The sequence below is a fragment of the Myodes glareolus genome, chromosome 27 (genome assembly GCF_982192425.1).
Source record: "Myodes glareolus chromosome 27, mMyoGla1.1, whole genome shotgun sequence".
In the NCBI taxonomy this organism is placed as follows: domain Eukaryota; kingdom Metazoa; phylum Chordata; class Mammalia; order Rodentia; family Cricetidae; genus Myodes; species Myodes glareolus.
In genome coordinates this window covers 22,659,481-22,684,977 of record NC_142052.1, presented here as the reverse complement: position 1 = coordinate 22,684,977, position 25,497 = coordinate 22,659,481, and the positions used below count along the sequence as shown (strand labels likewise).

The 25,497-nt window shown below is 40.4% G+C and overlaps 1 protein-coding gene across 1 annotated transcript in view; it reads left to right on the top strand.

Moving 5' to 3' along the window:
• LOC125401771 (uncharacterized) overlaps positions 1 to 25,245 on the top strand; it is a 54,097-nt gene extending 28,852 nt beyond the window's left edge. Inside the window, exons 2-4 of the mRNA XM_085684087.2 lie at positions 20,413 to 20,539; positions 20,735 to 20,795; positions 21,572 to 25,245. Of these exons, the coding sequence (XP_085540213.2) occupies positions 20,413 to 20,539; positions 20,735 to 20,795; positions 21,572 to 23,201 (1,818 nt within the window). The 3' untranslated portion in view covers positions 23,202 to 25,245. The remainder of the gene's footprint in view (positions 1 to 20,412; positions 20,540 to 20,734; positions 20,796 to 21,571) is intronic.
• Positions 25,246 to 25,497: the final 252 nt, after the last annotated feature.

Sequence of the window (25,497 nt, the reverse complement as noted above, 5' to 3'; positions counted from 1 at the left end):
TTTACAGGGAAACTGGTCTGAGACAATGAACTTGTGTTCCCTGTATAACTTACAATCTTCATGGCATCTGGGGAACTACAACTGTATTGAGCCCAGGAATTGCCATTAACTTCTGTTCCTGCTAAATATATAAAAATTCTGATTGCTCTCAATAAGCTTTCATAGCCTCATCTAGCTCTGGTCCCTCCAGCCCAAGCCTGGCCTCATTCCTTGTGGCTCAATTGGGTGAAATTGTTCTAGTAAGTGAGTACAGGTGCTTAGAAGACTTTATAAAATTTTCCTAGAGATTATTTTTGTGATTCTTTGGCCCCAAACCTTTCTTAATATTTCCATGTGCCAAGAAAGTTGTCAAGGCAGAATTAAAAAGTAATAGACTGATATCATAGGAAAAATATCACTTCTGTTGGATAGTTATTACTGCTGACTCCTTTAGGTCTACATTGAAAAAGAAACACAAAGAAAGGAATGAAAAGAAAGAAAAGCATTAGGTAATTTCAGATGGCAGTCTAGTGGGGGAAAAGAGGTATTTTCAATGATTTGCACCATTAAAGAGAAGACCCCTGCTCTGCATTGAAAGCCAAGCAATGTGCCCTACAATGTAAGACTGTATCCATCTAATCTCTTAAATTATGGAAGACATACACAACAAAATTCCTTATCTCAGGGCAACCTCATTCAGAACCTGTAGTCAATTTTGTTCAAGCTTAGTAGAATACCCCATATGGTCTGTCCAGCAGAATTCAGTTGGGGTTCCCTAGGAAGGGACACTGAGATGGAGGAAAATTTAGATCAAGAGAAATGAAGACAGAAACATAGGTTAGACCAGGAAGACTGAAGGCCACTACCAAACAACTCCAAGTTTATTTCTCAGACAGCATATATACTGTTTTTAAGTAAAGTTCAATCTCTGACTTTCTTAAATGTCTCCCTACAGTTGTCATCAAATTGAGAAACAAAATCTTGAAACAATTCATCAGGTCTCTGTCTTATCTTAGACAATTTTTCTGTTTTCTTTCCAGTGCAGGGTAATTTATACCAGGACTTTTTTTTGCTGGAATATTAAGTTGAGCATGTAGTGCCATATCAAAGTTCAACTGATGATCTAAATCTTTATAATCACCTTCTACTGCTGGCATGTCAAACTTAACAGGCATGTATATTTTAAAAATATTTTTATGGTTTATTTGACTTTATTTTATATGCATTGGTGTGAAGGTGTCAGATCCCATGCAACTGGAAATTCAGACAGTTGTGAGCTGCTATGTGGATGCTGGGAATTGAACCTGGGTCCTCTGGAAGGGCAGTCAGTGCTCCCAACCACTGAGCCATCTCTCCAGTCCCAGACTGGCATGTTTTGAGTTTTGTTACTGTTAGCTCTAAGTTCACATACGTATGGAATTATGATTCCACCATACATAATCTCCTCCAGACAACCAAGCTCTAGTGAAGTGTTTCCAATCGACAGGAGGCAGAGCTTCAGCTGCTATTGTCTACAAAATTGCTTGAATTAAAGTAGTTTTTGGCCCATATTGAGAACCAGCATTTTTTAATTCTTTAAGTTGTGTAAAAGGTAAAGACATGTAAACTCTCAGAACATTTCCTTGAGCATCCTGATGGTCTATACCTGGAAATAAATTAGATCCTTGAATGACTTCTTTCTTGGCTCCTCTCCTGATACTTCCACATAATGGGCTAAGAGTTGAAGTCTGTTAGGAATTTGCAGGCTTCTGTACCATAGAGATTATAGGAAATTTCTTTTCTTTAATAGTGTAATCCTCAGGAGAATCTAAATCTGTCTTCTCTCTCTCTGGAAAAGTGAGAGTGTGATCCTTCTTGAACTTCTCCATGAACTCCTTTATGGGATCCTTCATGAGTTTTTCTTTTTTCCAGGAAGAAATTTGGAATTCTTCCAGTTTTTTACTAAAAGAATCTATCAGATTCCTCAGACCCTTAGCCTCTGACAGTTTTTCAACTGTCTTAGATCATTTATATGACTATTCTTCAATATTCATGGATACTATGGAAAATCTAAATCAGGATGTTTAGAGATCCCTCTTTTTAATTTCACCTAATTATCTGGAACCTCTCTTTTAAATTTTACCTCATTATCAGTATCTTATGTGACATCATCAGACAAATTTTCAGAAGCATTTGCATTAAACAGTTCCTTCACAGAAAGAGAAACTTCATTTTACTTTTAGTTCAGTTTGAGTACAATTCCTGTCTTTCAGGACCAAGATCTAAGCTGCTATGAATAACTTTTGAGAGACTGAAAATATCTATTGAAATGTTCTCTGAACCATGTACATCATAATATTGCTGTATTTTAACTCCAATACAGCCACTTATAACTGCATCCAAGGTTCCCTGCTCAGGAATACAAGGAAAAATTCTTTCAATAAATTCCCAAAATTTATACAGTTGCTGACACCCTACCTTACCACCTATGGGTTTTAAAATATACCTAAATAATGTACAAACAGCTGTTTGCTGTTTTTTGTCTCATAATTACTTTTTACATTTATATAAAAGTTATTTCTTATTCAAGTTACTTCTTTCCTTATTTTACACTTACACCGCAGTTACTAAATTATTTTTTCATGCTGCATAGCTAACCACTTTCGTCTTGTATGTACATTCCTGCATTTACTTTCCTTTGTATTTATAGCAATGGCTCCCTGAGAAAAGTCACTGCAGATCTCCCTTTAACTCTGTACTGAGTACACTCTTTCATCCTGAGGTGTCCTTGTGTTGTTCCTCCCACCCCCTTGCACATCCCAGCATTTGGTGCCAATCTCTCGAAGCCCACTCATTGGAATTTTCCTGGCAATTCCCTGTGAGTGGATACTGAGACTAAGAAAAAGTTAGATTAAGAGAAATGAAGACAGAAACATAGGATAGACTGGGAGGACTGAAGGCCAACACCAAACAGCCCTGAGTTTATTTCTCAGCCAGTATATAAACTATATACAGTCAGTGGGCAGAAGGAAGAGCAGTTAAGTAAGGTAACCGTTTTCCTACACTATCCTTGGAATACAGTTCAAAGAGGTGAATTATCTTATCCAGCTAAGGAGCTTCTAATCTCTAAGAATGACTTGGTATTGCTGGCCTACACCAACCCACATCTAAATTTAAAAAGTGTACTCTTTGAACTGAGCAGAATGTTCTTTCTATGGGCTAACACAGACATTATTCATAGCCCTCAAGGTTACTGGAAAATGCAGTGCAAGCAAGCCTGAATGCAAATGACTTCTTTAAGACAGAAAGGACTCTAAATAGAAACTCAGTTAAACACGAGCTCCCAGATTGGTCTCAGGATTTCATAGAGTTAAGAACTAATGGCCGGCTGTTCTGCTTCTCTGATCTTTTAGCTTTCACCCTAATATCTGACTCCAGGTTTTAGGAATAAGACCAATTAGAATTTGTGCTATAACTACTAATTCTAAAATAAGTCTTTTTCTTACTTCCTATCCATTATTTTGTGCTTAAGTTTCTATCAAGTAAGTTTTTGAATTCTGCACATGCTGCACATATTTTGGTCCTTTAACCTTTGAACTTTACTACATATAACATTTTCATTATCTGTTCTTTGGTTGAGTAGCATCTAGGTTGTATCCAGCTTTGGGCTTTTACTAATAATGCTGCTGTGAACATGGTTGAATGAATGCTCGTGTATAATTATTTTGTTGTGAATCTTTTATGTATATGCCCAAGAATTTTATATCTTTTTTTGAGGTAGGCTGATTCCCAATTTTCTGAGAAACTGCAATAATTTCCAGAGTGGTTGTACAAGTTTGCATTCCCACTAGCAATGAATGAGTGTTCCCATTTCTCAACATCCTCTCCAGTCTAAGCAATCATTGATGTTTTTGATCTAAGCCATTCTGACAGGTATTGCAGAGTCATTTTGATTTGCAGGGTGTGGTGCAGTAGGATTGTTGGAATCTGGTAGTGACACATTGCTTTGTCTGTTGTTGATTGTGTTCTTTCCTTTTGTCCAAGAATTTGGGCTTGTGACTGTGGTAAGTGTCAATCACTCAGTTTGTCTTTGTTGGATGGGTGTTTGCTTCCCTGATTCTTTTTTTTTTTTTAAAGTAAATTTTATTAAATTATAAAAGTTTCCATTTCCGCCCCTCTTCCCAACACCATCCCACTCCCCCCACTCCCTCTCCTCCTCCCTCTTCTTCCCTTAGGGCAGTCAGGGTTTCCTGCCCTGTGAAAAGTTCCAGTTCCTTCCCCCTCCCTCCAGGTCCAGGAAAGTGAGTGTCCAAACAGACTGGATCCCAAAAATCCAGTATATGCAGAGGAAACAGGTCCCAGTATCATAGTCAATGGCTTTTCAGAAAGACTTCGGGCCAGCCACAGTCAGAGAATCCGGCCAAATTCCGAGAATCTGGTTAGATCACGTCCTCGTTCAGTCCCAGTCCAACTGGCCTTGGTAAACTCTCATCAGATCCGTTCCCTTGTATCAGTGGGTGATAGCATCCCTCGCAGTACTGATTTCGTTTTTCATGTTCTTCCTCCTTCTGCTCCTCATTTGGACCTCGGGGGGCTCAGTCCGGTGCTCCAATGTGGGTCTCCGACTGTATCGCCGTCCTTCGCCAGATGAAGGATCTATGGTGATAAGCAAAATATACATCAGTATGGTTATGGGCCACGGCCGATTCAGGCACCCTCTCCTCTGTCCAGAGAACAATCTGGGGGATCTCTCCTTGGACCTGGGATCCCATATATAATCAAGTCTCCTGTAAACCCTAAAATGACTCCCTTAGTTGAAATATATTCTTCCCTGATCCCATATTCATCCTTCCTCCCTCCCCCCCCCCCATCCCAGGCCACCGAGCTTTCCCCGTTCCTCCCCTACTGCCTTCTCTCTAACCCTCTCCCCTTCCATCAACCCTCTCACCCCCCCATGCACCCGAGGTTACCTGGGACTCTTGTCTATTTCCTACCTCCTGGTGGATAGCTAAATAATCTTCATCAGGTTCATCTTCTTATTTAGCTTCTCTAGGATCACGAATAATAGGCTCAAAGACCTTTAATTATGGTTAGAATCCACTTATGAGTGAATACATACCGTGTTCCTCTTTTTGGGTCTGGCTTACCTCACTCAGTAAAGCGTTTTCTATTTCCATCCATTTGCATGCAAAATTCAAGATGTCATTGTTTTTTACCGCTGAGTAAAACTCTAATGTGTATATGTTCCACACCTTTTTTAACCATTCTTCTATTGAGGGGCACCTAGGCTGTTTCCAGGTTCTGGCTATTACAAATAGTGCTGCTATGAACATAGTAGAACAAATGCTTTTGTAGTATGTTAGGGAATCTTTAGGGTATATTCCCAAGAGTGGAATTGCTGGGTCCTGAGGGAGGTTGACTCCCAGTTTCCTGAGAAACCGCCACACTGATTTCCACAGTGGCTGCACGAGTTTGCATTCCCACCAACAATGGATGAGTGTTCCCCTCACCCCACATCCTCTCCAGCATAGGCTGTCGTTGGTGTTTTTGACTTTAGCTATTCTGACAGGTGTAAGATGGTATCTCAAAGTGGTTTTGATTTGCATTTCCCTGATCGCTAAGGAGGTTGAGCATGACCTTAAGTGTCTTCTGGCCATTCGAAGTTAATCTGTTGTGAATTCTCTGTTAAGTTCAGTACCCCATTTTTTAATTGGGTTAATTAGAGTTTTAGTGCCTAGTTTCTTGAGTTCTTTGTATATTTTGGAGATCAGACCTTTGTCTGATGAGGGGTTGGTGAAGATCTTCTCCCAGTCAGAAGGCAGCCTTTTTGTCCTACTGACAGTGTCCTTTGCTTTACAGAAGCTTCTCAGTTTCAGTAGATCCCATTTATTCATTGTTTCTCTTATTGTCTGTGCTGCTGGGGTCCTACTTAGGAAGAGGCCTCCTGTGCCTATATCTTGTAGACTACTTCCCACTTTCTCTTCTATCAGGTTCAAAGTGGACGGATTAATGTTGATGTCTTTAATCCATTTGGACTTGATTTTTGTGCATGGTGATAGATATGGATCTACTTTCATTTTTTTACAGGTTGACATCCAGTTATGCCAGCACCATTTGTTAAAGATGCTATCCTTCTTCCATTGTATACCTTTAGCTCCCTTGTCAAAAATTAGGTGTTCATAAGTTTGTGGGTTAATATCTGGGTCTTCTATTCGATTCCATAGGTCGACTTCTCTGTTCTTATGCCAATACCAAGCTGTTTTCAATACTGTAGCTCTATAATAGAGTTTGAAGTCAGGGATGGTAATGCCTCCAGAAGTTCTTTTATTGTATAAGATTGTTTTGGCTATCCTGGGTTTTTTGTTTTGCCATATAAACTTGATTATTGTTCTCTCAAGGTCTGTGAAGAAGCTTGATGGAATTTTGATGGGAATTGCATTGAATCTATAGATTGCTTTTGGTAGAATTGCCATTTTTACTATGTTGATTCTCCCAATCCAAGAGCAGGGGAGGTCTTTCCATTTTCTGGTATCCTCCTCAATTTCTTTCTTCAAAGACTTAAAGTTTTTGTCAAATAGGTCTTTCACTTCCTTGGTTAGAGTAACCGCAAGATATTTTATGCTATTTGTGGCTATCATGAAAGGTGATGCTTCTCTGATTTCCCTCTCTGCTTCTTTATCCTTTGTGTATAGGAGGGACACTGATTTTTTGGAGTTGATCTTGTATCCTGCCACGTTACTAAAGGTGTTTATCAGCTGTAGGAGTTCTTTGGTAGAGTTTTTGGGGTCACTTATGTAAACTATCATATCGTCAGCAAATAACGAAAGTTTAACTTCATCCTTTCCAATACGAATCCCCTTGATCTCCTTATGTTGTCTTATTGCTATTGCTAGAACTTCAAGCACTATATTGAAGAGGTATGGAGAGAGTGGACAGCCTTGTCGCGTTCCTGATTTTAGTGGAAAGGCTTTGAGTTTCTCTCCATTCAGTTTGATGTTAGCTGTCGGCTTGCTGTATATTGCTTTTATTATATTTAGGTATGATCCTTGTATCCCCAGTCTCTCCAACACCTTTATCATAAATGGGTGTTGAATTTTGTCAAATGCTTTTTCAGCATCTAGTGAGATGATCATATGGTTTTTTTCTTTCAGTTTATTTATATGATGGATTACATTGATAGATTTGCATATGTTGAACCAGCCCTGCATCTCTGGAATGAAGCTGACTTGATCATAATGGATAATTTTTCTAATGTGCTCTTGGATTCGGTTTGCCAGTATTTTATTGAGAATTTTTGCGTCAATGTTCATGAGTGAGATTGGCCTGTAATTCTCTTTCTTGGTTGTGTCTTTGTGTGGTTTTGGTATTAGGGTAACTGTAGCTTCATAAAAGGAGTTAGGCAATGACTCTTCTGTTTCTATATTGTGGAATACGTTAAGGAGTATAGGTATTAGCTCTTCCTGGAAGTTCTGGTAGAATTCTGCATTGAAACCATCTGGTCCTGGGCTTTTTTTGGTAGGGAGATTTTTGATAACAGCTTCTAATTCTTCGCGACTAACAGGTCTATTTAGATTGTTCACCTGTTCTTGGTTAAACTTTGGTATATGGTACTTATCTAAAAAAATGTCCATTTCTTTTACATTTTCCAACTTTGTGGCATATAAACTTTCATAGTAAGATCTAATGATTCTCTGAATTTCCTCTGTGTCTGTGGTTATGTCCCCCTTTTCATTTCTGATCTTATTAATTTGCATGTTCTCTCTCTGCCGTTTGATTAATTTGGATAGGGGTTTGTCAATTTCGTTGATTTTCTCCAAGAACCAGCTTTTTGATTCATTGATTCTTTGGATTGTTTTCTCTGTTTCTATTTTGTTGATTTCAGCCCTCAGTTTGATTATTTCCAGTCTTCTAGACCTCCTGGGTGAATCAGCTTCTTTTTTTTCTAGATCTTTCAAGTGTGCTGTTAAGTCTCCAATGTGTGCTTTCTCCGTTTTCTTTAATTGGGCACTTAGTGCTATGAACTTTCCTCTTAGCACTGCTTTCATAGTGTCCCATAGGTTTGAGTATGTTGTGTCTTTGTTTTCATTAAATTCAAGGAAGACTTTAATTTCTTTCTTTATTTCTTCCTTGACCCAGGGGTGATTTAGTAGTTGACTGTTCAGTTTCCATGAGTTTGTTGGCTTCCTGGGGGGAGCATTGTTGTTGAATTCTAATTTTAGTCCATGGTGATCTGACAAGACACAGGTAGTTACTAAAATTTTTTTGTATCTGTGGAAGTTTGCTTTGTTACCGAGTATGTGGTCAATTTTCGAGAAGGTTCCATGAGCTGCAGAGAAAAAGGTATATTCTTTCCTATTTGGGTGGAGTGTTCTATAGATGTCTGTTAAGTCCATTTGATTCAATACCTCCAATAGATCTCTCAATTCTCTGTTTGGTTTCTGTCTGATTGACCTGTCCATTGGTGAGAGAGGAGTGTTGAAGTCTCCTACTATTAGTGTGTGTGGTTTGATGACCGCCTTGAGTTCTAGAAGAGTTTCTTTTACATATGTGGGTGCCTTTATATTAGGAGCATAGATATTCAGGATTGAGACTTCCTCCTGATGAATTGTTCCAGTTATGAGTATGAAATGCCCATCTCCATCTCTTCTGATTGATTTTAGTTTGAAGTTGATTTTGTTAGATATTAGAATGGCCACACCCACTTGTTTCTTAGGTCCATTTACTTGGAAAACCTTTTCCCAACCCTTTACTCTGAGTCGGTGTCTGTCTTTGTGGTTGAGGTGTGTTTCTTGTAAACAGCAGAATGTTGGATCCTGTTTTCGTATCCAATCTCTAAGTCTGTGCCTCTTATAGGTGAATTGAGTCCATTGATATTAAGTGATATTAATGACCAGTGGTGTTGACGCCGGTCATTTTTTTTTTTTTTAGGTAGTAGAGTGTATGTGTTTTTCTTCTTTGATTTGTGCTTGTGAATGGTCACTAGATGTTCGAGTTATTGTAGGCCGTGTTGGGAATGTTGGATTCCTTCGGTAGTTATTTTCCTTCTAATATTCTCTGTAAGGCTGGATTAGTAGCTACGTATTGTTTAAATTTGTTTTTATCCTGGAATATTTTGTTTTCTCCATTGATAGTGAACAATAGCTTGGCTGGGTATAGTAGTCTGGGTTTGCATCCATGGTCTCTTAGTTTCTGCAGTACCTCTATCCAGGATCTTCTGGCTTTCATGGTTTCCATAGAGAAATCCGGTGTAAGCCTGATAGGTTTACCTTTATAAGTTACTTGACCTTTTTCCTTTGCAGCTCTTAAAAATTTTTCTTTAATCTGTATGTTTTGTGTTTTGATTATTATATGGCGAGGGGATGTTTTTTTCTGATCCAGTCTATTCGGTGTTCTGTATGCTTCTTGAACCTTCATAGGAATATCGTTCTTTAGGTTGGGAAAGTTTTCTTCTATAATTTTTTTGAATATATTTTCTGGGCCTTTGATCTGTAGTTCTTCTCCTTCTTCAATCCCTATTATTCTTAGATTTGGTTTTTTTTTTATTGTATCCCAGATTTCCTGAATGTTTTGTGAAGAGAATTTGTTGGATTTGCTGTTTTCTTTGACCAGAGCATTTATTTACTCTATGGTATCTTCAGATTCCGAGATTCGTTCTTCTATCTCTTGTATTCTATTGGTTATGCTTGATTTTGTAGTCTCCGTTCGTTTACCTAGGTTTTCCATATCCAGCCGGTTCTCCGTTGGTGTTTTCTTCATTGCTTCCATTTCAGTTTTCAGTTCTTGCACTGTTTTCTTTACTTGTTTGATTGTTTTTTCTTGGTTTCTCAGGGTCTCATTCACGGATTTACTTATTTCTTCAAACTTTTTGTTATATTTCTCATCAATTTCTATACTCATTTCTTCAAACTTTTTGTTATATTTCTCATCCAATTCTTTAAGGGAGTTATTCATATCCTGTTTAAGGGACTCTATTGCTTTCATAATGGCACTTTTTTCCACTTCTTCTGGGTTAAGGTGTTCAAGCCCTTCTGTTGTAGGGTCCTTGGGATCTGGTGTTTTCATGTTGTTTTTCAGATTGTAGGATGAGGTCTTGCCTTGGCGTCTGCCCATCTCTTACTTCAAATGTTCTCTATTGGAACTTCTCTTACCAGGTCAGGTTCCCTTCTTGGGCAGGGACTTCACTGACAGAATGCCCACCTTTCCTCAGGCAGGCTATTGAAGCACAGGCACTCCCTCTTTCCTGGATGGGCTTACAATGCAGGCTCAGCTTGCAAGGCAGCTGAGCTGGGGAAAATTTTATGGCCCGAGGGGGAAGAGAGAAATATAGGAATTCGTACCTGGATGGGAGCTGGGATGGCAGGCGGGAGGGGGTAGCCAGCACTGCAGGGCGACCTGGGCGACTGTGGGGTCGGGGAACACCAAAGCTCTTCCTCACCAGGACCCTGTCAAGGCCCGAAGCAAACTCACCCCACAGAAGGCCCTCTGCTAGAAGTCAGGGCCCCTGCTGGTCAGGAATGTGGCTGAGCTGGCACCTGGTCCACCTGTCCTCAGGGAGGCCTTTAAGACCCAGGAACTGCCTCGAGCCGGGCTGCGCCTACAGCCCAGGCCCAGCTTGCAAGGCAGCTGAGCTGGGGAAATTTTATGGCCCCAGGGGGAAGGGAGAAACATAGGAATTTGTACCTGGATGGGAGCTGGGATGGCAGGCGGGAGGGGGTAGCCAGCACTGCAGGGCGACCTGGGCGTCTATGGGGTCGGGGAACACCCAAGCTCCTCCTCACCAGGACCCTGCCACAGCCCGAAGCAAACTCACCCCACCTATGGTCCTCTGCTAGAAGTCAGGGCCCCTGCTGGATGGGAGCCGGGATGGCAGGCGGGAGGGGGTAGCCAGCACTGCAGGGCGACCTGGGCGTCTATGGGGTCAGGGAACGCCCAAGCTCCTCCTCGCCAGGACCCTGCCACAGCCCTAAGCCAGGTCACCACACAGAAGGCCCTCTGCTAGAAGTCAGGGCCCCTGCTGGTCAGGAATGTGGCTGAGCTGGCACCTGGACCACCTGTCCTCAGGGAAGCCTTTAGGACCCAGGAACTGCCTGGAGCCGAGCTGCGCCTACAGCCAAGGCCCAGCTTGCAAGGCAGCTGAGCTGGGGAAATTTTATGGCCCCAGGGGGAAGGGAGAAATATAGGAATTTGTACCTGGATGGGAGCTAGAATGGCAGGCGGGAGGGGGTAGCCAGCACTGCTGGGCGACCTGGGCGTCTATGGGATCGGGGAACACCCAAGCTCCTCCTCACCGGGACCCTGCCAAGGCCCGAAGGAAACTCACCCCACCGATGGTCCTCTGCTAGAAGTCAGGGCCCCTGCTGGATGGGAGCAGGGATGGCAGGCAGGAAGGGGTAGCCAGCACTGCAGGGCGACCTGGGCATCTATGGGGTGGGGGAACGCCCAAGCTTCTCCTCGCCGGGACCCTGCCAGGGCCCGAAGCCAGCTCACCCCACAGAAGGCCCTCTGCTAGAAGTCAGGGCCCCTGCTGGTCAGGAATGTGGCTGAGCTGGCACCTGGTCCACCTGTCCTCAGGGAGGCCTTTAGGACCCAGGAACTGCCTGGAGCCGAGCTGAGCCTACAGCCAAGGCCCAGCTTGTATGGCAGCTGAGCTGGGGAAATTTTATGGCCCCAGGGGGAAGGGAGAAATATAGGAATTCGTACCTGGATGGGAGCTAGGATGGCAGGCGGGAGGGGGTAGCCAGCACTGCAGGGCGACCTGGGCGTCTATGGGGTCGGGGAACACCCAAGCTCCTCCTCACCGGGACCCTGCCAAGGCCCGACGGAAACTCACCCCACCGATGGTCCTCTGCTAGAAGTCAGGGCCCCTGCTGGATGGGAGCCGGGATGGCAGGCGGGAGGGGGTAGCCAGCACTGCAGGGCGACCTGGGCGTCTATGGGGTCGGGGAACGCCCAAGCTCCTCCTTGCCGGGACCCTGGATGGGAGCTAGGATGGCAGGCAGGAGGGGGTAGCCAACACTGCAGGGCGACCTGGGCGTCTATGGGGTCAGGGAACGCCCAAGCTCCTCCTTGCCGGGACCCTGCCACGGCCCGAAGCCAGCTCACCCCACAGAAGGCCCTCTGCTAGAAGTCAGGGCCCCTGCTGGTCAGGAATGTGGCTGAGCTGGCACCTGGACCACCTGTCCTCAGGGAGGCCTTTAGGACCCAGGAACTGCCTGGAGCCGAGCTGTGCCTACAGCCAAGGCCCAGCTTGCAAGGCAGTTGAGCTGGGGAAATTTTATGCCCCCAGGGGGAAGGGAGAAATATAGGAATTCGTACCTGGATGGGAGCTAGGATGGCAGGCGGGAGGGGGTAGCCAGCACTGCAGGGCGACCTGGGCGTCTATGGGATCGGGGAACACCCAAGCTCCTCCTCACCGGGACCCTGCCAAGGCCCGAAGGAAACTCTGCTTCCCTGATTCTTGTTTGATCTCTGGTAATCTAGTCTGTGTGGCATATGGTTGAAGTGAGGTTCTTTTCTTAACATCTTTTGGCACTTTATTTTCTTAAAATAAGAAAACAAACTATCTCTTTCCTTTATACATACCAATCAAAGTTGCTGTTCCCACTCCAACACTTATTGCCTCCACATACCCTCCCACCCTGCTATCCAATTTTCAGAGAGGGTAAAGTGCATTGCTTTGGGGAAATTCCACAGCCCTCCCTACTGTATCTAACCTGAGCAAGGTATCATCCAAAGAGACTAGGTTACCAGAAAGCCAGTACGTGCAGTACACCAATTTTGGGACTGAAAGTCTTGCAGTATGCATCGTCTTTATTATAGAGTGTAGTATGAGCCTAAGGAGGTTAGGACTGCAAATGGAAAAGAGGGGGAACTTACAGAAAGTGTTGATGGTGTCAGAAAGATTTGGGGAGGTCTATGGGCTGGTGGCCTACACGGAATTCTGGCAGGTGGTTTGTCCTTTGAGCCTGGGGTCTCCACCCACATTGGAAGCTACAATACAGACATGATGAGGGAAATGGGTTTTTGATTTAGTATTAAGGGTTTTTGAAAGGATGGAGGAAGTCTATGTGAATTTTTTATGGTTGTCTTGGCCTCTCATCCAGCATGTGGTCTTTTCCTCATTTTACTTACTTGTTCTTCTTGTGGTGTGTCCTGTATTTGAGCTGAGGCTTTCCACCCAATGTGTAGGTTGTGGTAACTGTAGGGTTGGTTGGAGATTGTGTCTGGGAATGTAGTGAGTGTGTTAGTTTCATAGACTGGTGGACTGCCTACCTATTCTTCTGGCTGGAATAATGTGCACATGAGCAAGGGTTTTCTGCTTGAATTTGGGGATGAAGCACAACTATATTCCTTTTTCTGAATGGGAGTTTATCCTATGCCATTGCTTTTTGGAAATCCTTAATTTGTTACTTGGAATTTCAAGATATGTCAATCAACAGATTGGCTTGAACGCCAGAGAGCTTTTAGATATTTGTGTTATATGGGTTATTAAAGATTATGAAGATCAAAGAACTCAGACTAAATGCATTTTCATTTATTCTTTTCTCTTTTATTTATTCTTCTGTCATACAATACATGTTGACTGCTGCTTCCACTTTTTCTACTCTTTCCAGTTGCTCCCTATTCTCATTCCCCCAGATCCATTGCTTCTCTTTCATCTGTCACAAAATAGAAAGCCTCTAAGGGAAATCAAAGAAAGCCTTCATAAAAAGGTTCAAGAAAGCTAGGTAAAATCCCTTATCAAAACAGGACAAAACAATCGAGTAGGAAGGAAAAGGTCACACAAATTGGCAAAAGTAATAGATACCAAGAGTTCTAGAGTTAGTAATCACAGAAACACCCCAAGCTAACAACCAAAGTGAACATGCACAGGGCATATACAGAGCTGTTCATGTTCTATGATTGTCAGTTCTTTTTTTCTGAGACACTATGAGACTTGTTTTGTTCATTCTGTAGGTTTGGTTTTCCTGGGCTTCTCAACCCCTCCAGATCCTACATTTTTTACCCCTTCCTTCCACAGGATTCCAAGAAGTCAAGGTAATGTTTGGGTAGAGTTCTCTGCCTGTGCAGCCATCAGCTGCTGGAAGAATTCTCTCTAGTTACATTTGTGCTTGGAATCAATGTATGATTTTAGATATGACTCATTTCATTTCTTTTTTTCTTGTTCAGTTGTATTTGGTTCTACCCTAATTTGGAAGCAACCAATTTCTGGTTCCTGGTCATCCTGGCAGTATCAGACATTGGTTTCCTCTCTGATTTTGGACTAAAAGTTATACCAGTCATTGGTTGTTCACTTCACAAACACTGAGGCACCTTTTCTCCAGTGTATCTTGCTAGCAGAACAAGTGTAGTTCTAAGTTTAGTGACTGACTTTGTCCCAGTCCCACCACTGGGAGCCTTATGGTTTTACAGAAGATGGCTGGTTCAGCCTCTGTAATTCTCACTACTAGGAGTCTTCAATAGTGTCTTTCTTGTACTTCTGGAAGTTTGCAGAGAACTGTTTCCACATCTTGTGCACACAGCTCCATTATTCCTGTCATCTCTCCCTTTTATACTTCATCTCTGTCTCTTGCTTACTTGATCTTTTCTGTTCCCATCCCCACCTGCCTCCAGTGCACCCACAAAATCTATTCTATTATGTCTTCCCAGAGAAATCCATGCATGTCCCCTAGATCCGTTCATGTTACTTAGGCTTTCTGCATCTATAGATTGTACTGTGATTGACTAAGGTTGTACTTTACTTAGCTGCTAATATCCACTAATAACTGAGTATATCATGTTGGTTTATATGCTTCTGGGCCAGCTCACTCATGATAATAAATACATGTGCAACCAGACTGCGAACAAATCATTCAAATATGGTGGGGTACATCTTCCAATGTAATTTTCAGTAGAGGAATCTCAAATAGATGAGACACATTTAAAAATGTGTTCAGTATCATTAGCCATCAGGAGACTTCATCATAAACCTGACAGAAATGATGAGTTCAACAACACAAATGACAGCTAATGTTCCAAGGATGTGGGGCAAGGGGACTCATGCTCTTGCAGTGCAAACTTGTCCAGCCACTCTGGAAACCAATACGCAATCCCCAGAATATTGGGAGTCAATCTACCCCAAGACCCAGGTATACCACTCTGTGCATTTTCCCAAAACATGCTCTTCCATCCTAGCACATGGACACTTGCTCTACTCTGTTCATAATAGCCAGAAACTGCTGTGTCTCTGAAAGACTGTGTTGATTGATGATTGATACAGGAAGCCCCTAAGAAGGTGGACCTGTGCTGGGATATGGAGCATTCTGAGAATGAGGTAGTGACTAGGCAAGAGAGAAAGACTGTAAACAGTCTTTGCAGATGAGTTTTGCCTTCAATTGTGAACTTGCAGTTTTTCCTACATTTCCAAAATGATTGAGTGAGATTTGACACAATCAATGAAATAATCCCCTTTACTGCCTGAGATGCTTTCAGTTTGAGGATTTAATCACAAGAGCTGTAACATGAGGGCCAGCTTGTTGGGGTATCTATCCCGCCCAGCACCCCAACAAGTCGGCAAACCCCAAAGAAAACCAATCACACAGAGGTCTCTATAAGTTATAAAGCTGATTGGCCCATTAGGTCAGGCTTCTTGTTAACTCTTATAACTTATGTTACCCCATTATTCTTATCTACGTTAGCCACATGGGCTCAGTACCTTTCTCAGTGTGACAGCTTACATGTTGCCTCTTTGGTGGTCTGGACAGGAGTGGCAGAGGAACTTCCCTGCTTCCCAGAATTCTCCTGTTCTCATTGCTCCACCCCTACTTCCTGTCTGGCTTTCTCGCCTATACTGCCTGCCTGGCCAATCAGCATTTTATTAAAATATGATTGACAGAATACAGACAATTCTCCCGCACCAAAGAGCATAAAAGCAGGCAGCACAATTATAACACAAAAGTTCATTTTGTTTGTCAGAATATAGGAATGATGAGTTTTGCAAGAATGTGGAAGATATCAAGATTTTTATGTGACAAAGAATATAGAAACCTGAACATAATTAACTGTTCTTGTGGGACCAGGAAAATGAAAATGTAATGTCAGAAAGTGGGTATTGAGATCATAGGATCTCAGTTGAAAATAAACTTAATGAAAAAATTTAAGCCTGAGGTCTTTTGCCTGATGTGTGTGTGTGTGTGTGTGTGTGTGTGTGTGTGTGTGTGTGTGTGTAACAGTCCTACCTGTCCCAAAACTAGCTCTTGTAGACCAGGCTGGCCTCAAACTCAGAGGGATTCACCTGCCTCTGCCTCCTGAGTGCTGGGATTAAAGGCTTGTGTCACCACCATCCAGACTTTTGTGTGATATTTTGGCTCCAAAATTTTTCTTATTCTGCCTATGTTCTAGACATTTAGTAATGCCAAATTTAAAAGTAATGGGCTAATGTCTTAAATGGAATATTGAAGCTGTTCAATGGTTATCACTGGTGACTCATTTAGGTGTACAGTATAAAAACCCAAGTCGGGCAGAAATAAATGAAAATAAAAAGGTAGTTTCAAAGGGCATTTTGTGTTAAAACAGGCAGCAATTTTCAAAGAGTTTATTATCATTACAGAAAAGCCAATACTGTTCAGTGGAAGCTTATCAAGGTGCCCTAAGGATAAGACTCCATACACATAAACCTTCAATTTAGGGTAGGTTGAGCAATGTGATTCATAGTCTTAGGAAGCTACTTCATTCAAAACCTTCTGCACCTGTGATCCAAGCTTGTTAGTGTCCTTTGCAATTAAGAATTCCAGCTTGTCATCATTCATCATGTGTTTTTTTTTGTTGTTGTTTTTTTTTGGAAACATAAAAGAATCAAAATTTAAGATCATGGCTTTTTAGTTTATGGTTACAGTTTACCATTGTTGCAGGCAACTGTGTTTGGCAGAGTCAGAAGCCCAGTGAGGAGACAGTGAGAGTTCATTTCATGAAGCTGTGAGGATTAAAACTGGGTGTGGTGTTGTTGGTTGTTTCTTTTACTCTCTTGTTCCTTTAGGGCCTGGCACTCAGTTCTCAATTAAATTTCACACAGGGAGGCTTATTTTTTTCTTATAAATGCTTGACTTTGGCTTGTTTCAAGGCAGGTTGTTTTTAACTTAATTGTTCTTTCTATAATTTCCCCTGGCCTTTATCTTTATTCTGTATTCCTCTCTTTATTTCTTACCCCACGGCTTGCTGTGTAGCTGGATTAAAGGCTCCTGTTGTTCTCTCCTTTTGTTGCCTCTTCTTTCTTTTTTCCTCCCAGATTTCCCCTCCCATTCATTCTCTTTTCCTGGCAGCCTTGCCTATTCTTTCTTGTCATGTGATTGGTCATTCAATTCTTTTTTAGACCAACCAGGTAGTTTGTTTTATTTTTTTCAGGTTTTATTATTATTATTATTAAAATTTTTTATCTCCTCCCATTTCCCTCCCCCTCGCTCCATTCCTCCTCCCCCTCTCTCCCCAGTCCAGAGAGCAGTCAGGGTTCCCTACCCTATAGGAAGTCCAAGGACCTCCCCCCATCCAGTTCTAGGAAGGTGAACATCCAAACAGACTAGGTTCTCCCAAAGCCAGTACATGCAGTAGAATCAAAACCCAGTGCTAATGTCCTTGGCTTCTCAGTCAGCCCTCCTTGTCAGCCACATTCAGAGAGTCTGGTTTGATCACATGCTCCATCAGTCCCAGTCCAGCTGGCCTTGGTGAGTTCCCATTAGATCAGCCCCACCATCACAATGGCAACCAGGTATTTTAAATAGGCAAAGCATCACAACTTTACAGAGCTAAACCAATGGAACAATTTTTTGCATCATTTAAACAAATGCTCCACAACATAAATAAATATAACACATTTAAAAATATTATTTCACAGCATACTGGGTTACATTTTGAGCCCAAAGATGTTAAGATTCCTAAGTTATGACACAACTTCAATAGAAACCTAGCAGCTTATAGTGAGTGGAAGTTACCAAAGAGAGAAATGCATGAGAAGTTATAAGGATAGGGCCATTTAAGTCATTTGAAACTGAAGCCCATACATCTGACCAGAGGGCTACAGGATTTGACATTTGTCCTGCTCTGCTTCAGTCTTGCCTTGGTCCAATCTTCCCTTAGTGTGTTTTTATTTTTCTCTTTTGGAATGTTAATGTTATTTTGTGACATTGATGTTCGAAAGAGGTAACGTGTTTTCAGATTTTATAAGATGTTGCTGTCAACAGATCGTCTTGAGTGCCAGAGGAGACATTACACATTTGGACAGTGAAGGAACCATTGCAGATGAGGATCATTAAATGTCTATCCTTGAAATGACTAAATGCAAGATTTCCATTGTTGACCATGGACCAATAGTGACCGGGGTCAGGATATACTTGATTGAATGAAAAGAAAAGATAATGTATTTGAACAAGTTTCTCTCCTTGGTGGCTTTCTTTCAATTTCCTGTGAATCTTTAGTAGGAGAAGCCTGTCTAGATGAAATTGCTCATTGTATGTGATGAGTCTCAATACCCTCAACTAATTTCCTGACATTTATATCTACTGTTTTGTGCTTGTCGTTAATTAGACAGTTTCCTACTTATACTGAAATGCTTTTGCCATCATTATAAGCTTGATCTCTACATTCTATATCTTACCAATATTCTATAAGTAAAAATGAGATATAGCAGAAACAGTTGCTTTTAAGGAGTTTGGCAACCTGCTGTTTTAATTGCTTTGTTTGCTCGAAGGAGCTCTTACTTGTGTGGCTCCAAATTCCTGAAAGTAAATGGGGACATCATTCTGGCTCTATTCTGTTGGACTAGAAGTCCAAACACCAGGGAGGATTTGCTCCAGTCACCACTCATATAACCACAATTGATGCAAAAGCAAGAGGATTTTTATTCTGTTATAACAGGACCCTTCAGTTTCGGGATATGAAGGACCACCGATAGCTGTTACAGTCCATCTTTTAAAGCAAAAAGCCATAGAGATAACGGGGGTCCTGTAGGTTGTTTTCCAACTTATTGGATTAGCATATTCAAAAGGTTACTAGCAGTGATTGGTCTATTCCAGGGCAGGAGAATAGCTACGTGATTGGGTGCTATAAGGGCCTTCCTGACCTTGTTCTACTGACTAAATGAATACATCAGGAACTGAGACAACATCTGTGGGTTGTCTTTGCCTCAATTCCCAGAATGGAGTTATGTTTGAAGATTATTCACAAGGACACAGGAGGATGAGCAGTCAAGCATATGTGTGTGTGGGCAACTGTCCCGTTTCAAGAGAGAGTGAGTGTAGGGTTTTAGAAAATGTCTTATGGCTGAGGGGGCTTACAAATGCATTTAGAGTCTTTCAATTCATTTTTTATTATTGGGTGATAGCCCTGGAATATAGGCTTTTTATATGTCAAGTGTATGCTGCTGTGCTGAGCTTTATACGTATCTTGAATTTTAAACTTTGAAAGCGGGTATCACTCTGATTCCAGGATGCCATGTATTTATGACATTAACATTGCCTGAGCATTCTGAGTCAGTTAATTGCAGGTACTTGAACTTTTGCTGGCTTGTTATGCTTGATTTGATTTTTTTAAAAAATCAATATGACTATTTTATATGTCTGTATGGATATTCATTATATGGGCACCTGGTCATCAAGGTGATCAAAAGATCTCAGAATTCCTGGTTGTGGTACAATGGAAAGTTGTGGTCCCCATGTAAGTTCTGAAAATGTGCCCACCTCCATTCAAGACCAGCAAAAACTCTGAATTACTCTGCCCTCTCTCCAGCTCTGTGTTGATTATTTATGACCAACATTTATATTTCTAGTGCTTTCATCTGTCTATTTTAACTGCTTTATACATGAAGTTCCTTTCTACAAAATGTTATTGGACTTACAGTTTAAATTATGGCACTTCAGATGTCTGGAAGATGAATTCAGAACTGGAGTGAATGCAAAATTATTTGTAAGAACTTCAATAAATGCCTTTCAGTTCTTTCTATCCCACTTGTTTCTTTCACTGATTTTTGCAATGGAGACAGTGTCTTAATGTGGACTTCTACTTGTCTTGGACCTGATTGCGTAGACTTTACTGGCATTCAAGTCTAAGAGAAATATACCCACCTCTGTTTTCTGAGTGTTGTGGTTAAAAGAACAATATACAAATACACCCAGTGTGTCCATATTACTTTTTTTGTGTGGTCTGTAACTCTTTGTACAATTTTCTCATGCATATTCTATATTGTTGATCTTTTTTGTTGTCTCTTCCTCTCAATAGACATTGCTCTTATGAGGTGGTATCCCATACAAAGGGTACAGAAATGATAGAGTTGACTCTGCATTTCAATTTCCCTCTAAAGTTACTGTCTATGCCATGGAATTAGAGTAAGGAACACCAGAATCATATGTCTGTACTCTGAAAGAAGTATGCATTTCCAACTTTGTCACTGTCATGCTTTCCATTTTCCACATGTGTGGTATATTTTAGAAGGCAGTGACCTATGATGATGTGCATATCAACTTCACCCGGGAAGAGTGGGATTTGCTGAATTCTTTCCAGAAGAATCTCTATAAAGATGTAATGCTGGAGACCTACAGGAACCTCATTTCTATAGGTAAAAATGAATTTCCTTTCTGTTTCAAAATATGGAAACAATTTTTCCTTGGTTAAGGATGTTGTTCTGCAATTTGATTTAAAAATAAGAATCAGGTGAATAAAGCAGTCATAGTTCTTAGATGCACTTAAGATAATTAGCTAAATGTTGCCCATTGTTAAATGATATAACATATTTTCTGGTCCTGTATTTTAGGATATATTGTGGAAGACCATATCACTGAAGAACATTGGCAATGTTCTAGAAGAAATGCAAGGTAATTTTCATGTGCATGTTGATAACAATGTGCCTCTGATGAGATTGCACTTCATCCTGGAACTTTTAAATAAAAGCAACAATGCAAATAAGCACAGCTTTAAGTGCATAGATGGTTATTAAGTTCTCACAAATCCATCTACCTCTGTTTCATGTATGTGAATTATTCTTTCTTTCCTATGTGTATCATACACTACACTTGATATAAGCTTATGAGCATAGGGATATGGAAAGATTTAACACACCTCTCTTTAAGAACAAAAAGAAGGTAAGCAGTCATTCCCATGTAGAGTATACTTGTTGAATTTGATTCAAGTATACAATACTGATGGTTTTCTACCATCATTATTAATGTACAAACATTACAAAAATGCCCCATGAATTGTAGGTGTAAGCAAATACTTCTGAATATCCTAGTTCACCTAGCAAATGTAATATGATTCACAGTATAGTAAAATTTATGAATATAGTAAAGTTGGTAAAGCTCTCAAAGTACTCAGTTGTCTTCAAAAATGTGAATAATATCATATGAAAATATTTTTGTCGATGTGAAAAGGTAAACCATGAACCAAAGGCATTTATCATCATACTTATTTTCCTAGATGCAAACTGACCCTTAATTAAAAAGCAAACATTATTTTAAACTGAGTTATGAAACCTTAATAACCAATTCCTTTTTTAAATTGGAACAAGTTATAAAATTAATTCATATAGATATAAGGTTTAACAGTGTATTGAATGTGGTAAAGCTTTTAAAAGTGCCAATTATCCTTGCAGGATTGAAAGAAATCAAAATGGGCAGAAGAAACTTTCAGTGTATCCTCCCTGTGTTAAAGCCATGTCTTATGACACTCACCTTCTAAGGAGTGAAAAAACAGATACTGGAGAAAAACGGTCTAAATTTAAGCAGTGTGGTAAAGCCTTTGTTTATCACAGTCCTTTTCAAGTACTTAAAAGAAAACACTCTGGAAAAAAACCCTATGAATATAGTCAAGGTGATAAAGACTTTGTTGTCTATGAAACTCATCAAAGTCATAAAAGAACACATTCTGGAGAGAAACCCTATGAATGCAATGAGTGTGGTAATGCCTATGTATGTCAAACTGATCTTCAAAATCATAAAAGAACACATACTGGAGAGAATCCCTATGAATGTAATCAGTGTTGTAAGGCCTTTGCAACTCAGAGTAACCTTCAAAAGCATAAAAGAACACATACTGGAGAGAAACCCTATGAATGTAATCAGTGTGGTAAGGCCTTTGTACATCACAGCAATCTTCATAATCATAAAAGAACACATACTGGAGAGAAACCCTATGGATGTAATCAGTGTGGTAAGGCCTTTGCACATCTCTGTTATCTTCAATTGCATAAAAGAACACATACTGGAGAGAAACCCTATGAATGTAATCAGTGTGGTAAGGCCTTTGCACATCATAGCAATCTTTATAAACATAAAAGAACACATACTGGAGAGAAACCCTATGAATGTAATCAGTGTGGTAAAGCCTTTGCACAACCCAATTGTCTTCAATTGCATAAAAGAACACATACTGGAGAGAAACCCTATGAATGTAATCAGTGTGGTAAAGCCTTTGCACATCCCAGCAATCTTCATCATCATAAAAGAACACATACTGGAGAGAAACCCTATGAATGTAATCAATGTAGTAAGGCCTTTTCCCAGTACAGTCATCTTCAAAATCATAAAAGAACACATACTGGAGAGAAACCCTATGAATGTAATCAGTGTGGTAAGGCCTTTGCAACTAAGAGTAATCTTCAAAAGCATAAAAGAACACATACTGGAGAGAAACCCTATGGATGTAATCATTGTGGTAAGGCCTTTGTACATCCCTGTCATCTTCAATTGCATAAAAGAACACATACTGGAGAGAAACCCTATGAATGTAATCAGTGTGGTAAGGCCTTTGCTGACAAGAGTGTTCTTAAAAAGCATAAAAGAACACATACTGGAGAGAAACCTTATGAATGTAATCAGTGTGGTAAAGCCTTTGCACAACCCAATTGTCTTCAATTGCATAAAAGAACACATACTGGAGAGAAACCCTATGAATGTAATCAGTGTGGTAAGGCCTTTGCACATCACAGCAATCTTTATAGTCATAAAAGAACACATACTGGAGAGAAACCCTATGAATGTAATCAATGTAGTAAGGCCTTTGCCCAGCACAGTCATCTTCAATTGCATAAAAGAACACATACTGGAGAGAAATCCTATGAATGTAATCAGTGTGGTAAGGACTTTGCTGACAACAGTGTTCTTAAAAAGCATAAAAGAACACATACTGGAAAGAAACCCTATGAATGTAATCAATGTGGTAAGGCCTTTGCATGTCAAAATAGTCTTCAGTTGCATAAAAGAAAACATACTGGAGAGAAATAAACCTTATGAATGTTATCAGTGTTGTTAGTCCTTTGTACATCAAAGTAGTCTTCAATTGCATAGAACAACACATACTAGAGAAAGCGCCACAATGATTTCCAAAGTGGTTGCAAAAGTTTGCATTCCCACCAACAATGGATGAGTTTTCCCCCTTACTTCACATCCTCTCCAGCATAGGCTATCATTGGTGTTTTTGATTTTAGCTATTCTGACAGGTGTAAGATGGTATCTCAAAGGTGTTTTGATTTGCATTTCCCTGATCACTAAGGAGGCTGAACATGACCTTAAGTGTCTTTTGGCCATTTAAATTTCCTCTGTTGAGAATTCTCTGTACAGTTCAGTACCCCATTTTTTAATTGGGCTCATTAAAGTTTTAATGTCTAGTTTCTTGAGTTCTTTATATATTTTGGAGATCAGACCTTTGTCTGATGAGGGGTGGTAAAGATCTTCTCCCAATCAGTAGACTGCCTTTTTGTCTTAATGACAGTGTCCTTTGCTTTACAGAAGCTTCTTAGGTTCAGGTGGTCCCATTTATTAATTGTTGCTCTTATTGTCTGTGCTACTGGGGTTCTACATAGAAAGTGATCTCTTGTGCCCATGTGTTGTAGACTACTTCCCACTTTCTCTTCTATCAGGCTCTGTGTGGTCAGATTAATACTGAGGTCTTTAATCCATTTGAACTTGCGTTATGTGCATGGTAATAGATATGGATCTATTTTCATTCTTCTACAGGTTGACATCCAGTTATGCCAGCACCATTTGTTAAAGATGCTTTCTTTCTTCCATTGTATACTTTTAGCTCCGTTGTCGAAAATCAGGTGTTCATAGATTTGTGGATAAATAACTGGATCTTTGATTTGATTTCATTGGTCAACATCTCTGTTTTTGTGCCAATACCAAGCAGTTTTCATTTCTGTAGCTCTGTAATGGGGTTTGAAGTCAGGGATGGTAATGCCTCTGGAAGTAATTTAATGTATAGGATTGTTTTGACTATCCTGGGTTTTTTGTTTTGACATATAAATTTGATTATTGTTCTTTCAAGGTTTGTGAAGAATTTTATTGGAATTTTGATAGGGATTGCATTGAATCTATAGATTGCTTTTGGTAGAATTGCCATTTTTTACTATATTGATCCTCCCAATCCAAGAGCATGGGAGATCTTTGCATTTCTGGTATCCTCTTCAATTTCTTTCTTCAAAGACTTAAAATTCTTGTCAAATAGATCTTTCACTCCCTAGGTTAGAGTTACCCCAAGACTTTATGGTATTTGTTGCTATCAGGAACGGTGATGTTTCTATGATTTCCCTCTCTGCTTCTCTCTTCTTTGTGTATAGGAGGGCAACTGATATTTTGGAGTTGGTCTTGTATCCTGCCATATTACTAAAGGTCCTTATCGGCTGTAGGAGTTCTTTGGTAGAGTTTTTGGGGTCACTTATGTACACTATCGTATCATCTGCAAATAATGAAAGTTTGACTTTTTCCTTTCCAATTGGAATTTCCTTGATCTCCTTATGCTGTCTTATTGCTATTGCTAGAACTTCAAGCACTATATTGAAGAGGTATGGAGAGAGTGGACATCCTTGTCTTGTTCCTGATTTTAGTGGGATGGCTTTGAGATTCTCTCCATTTAATTTAATGTTAGCTATCAGCTTGCTGTATATTGATGTTTTTATATTTAGGAATGAACATTGTATCCCTAAGCTCTCTAAGACCTTTATGATAAAGGGGTGTTGAATTTTGTCAAATGCTTTTTCAGCATCTAATGAAATGATTATATGGGTTTTTTCCTTCAGTTTATTTATATGATGGATTATGTTGACAGATTTTCGTATGTTGAACAATCCCTGCATCTCTGGTATGAAGCCTACTTGATCATAATGGATAATTTTTCTAATGTGTTATTGGATTCAGTTTGCCAGTATTTTATTGAGAATTTTTGTGTCAATGTTCCTGAGTGAGATTGGTCTGTAATTCTTTTTCTGGGTTAATGTCTGGTTTTGGTATCAGGATGACTGTACCTTCATAAAAAGAAGTTAGGCAATGACTATTCTGTTTCTATTTTGTGAAACACATCAAGGAGTATAGGTATAAACTTTTCTTGGAAGTTCTGGTGGAATTCTGCATTGAAACCGTCTGGTTCAGTGTTGTCTCCAGACTTTTTTGTGAATTCCCACACCCGATTCAGGCGTGCGCTTTCCTGAACTGAGTCCATGAGAATGGTTGAATATCCTAAGGGTTAAAGCACAAAGACAGCAAGAGACCTGCTCATTCACCAAAGAGTAAATGGCAACTTCAT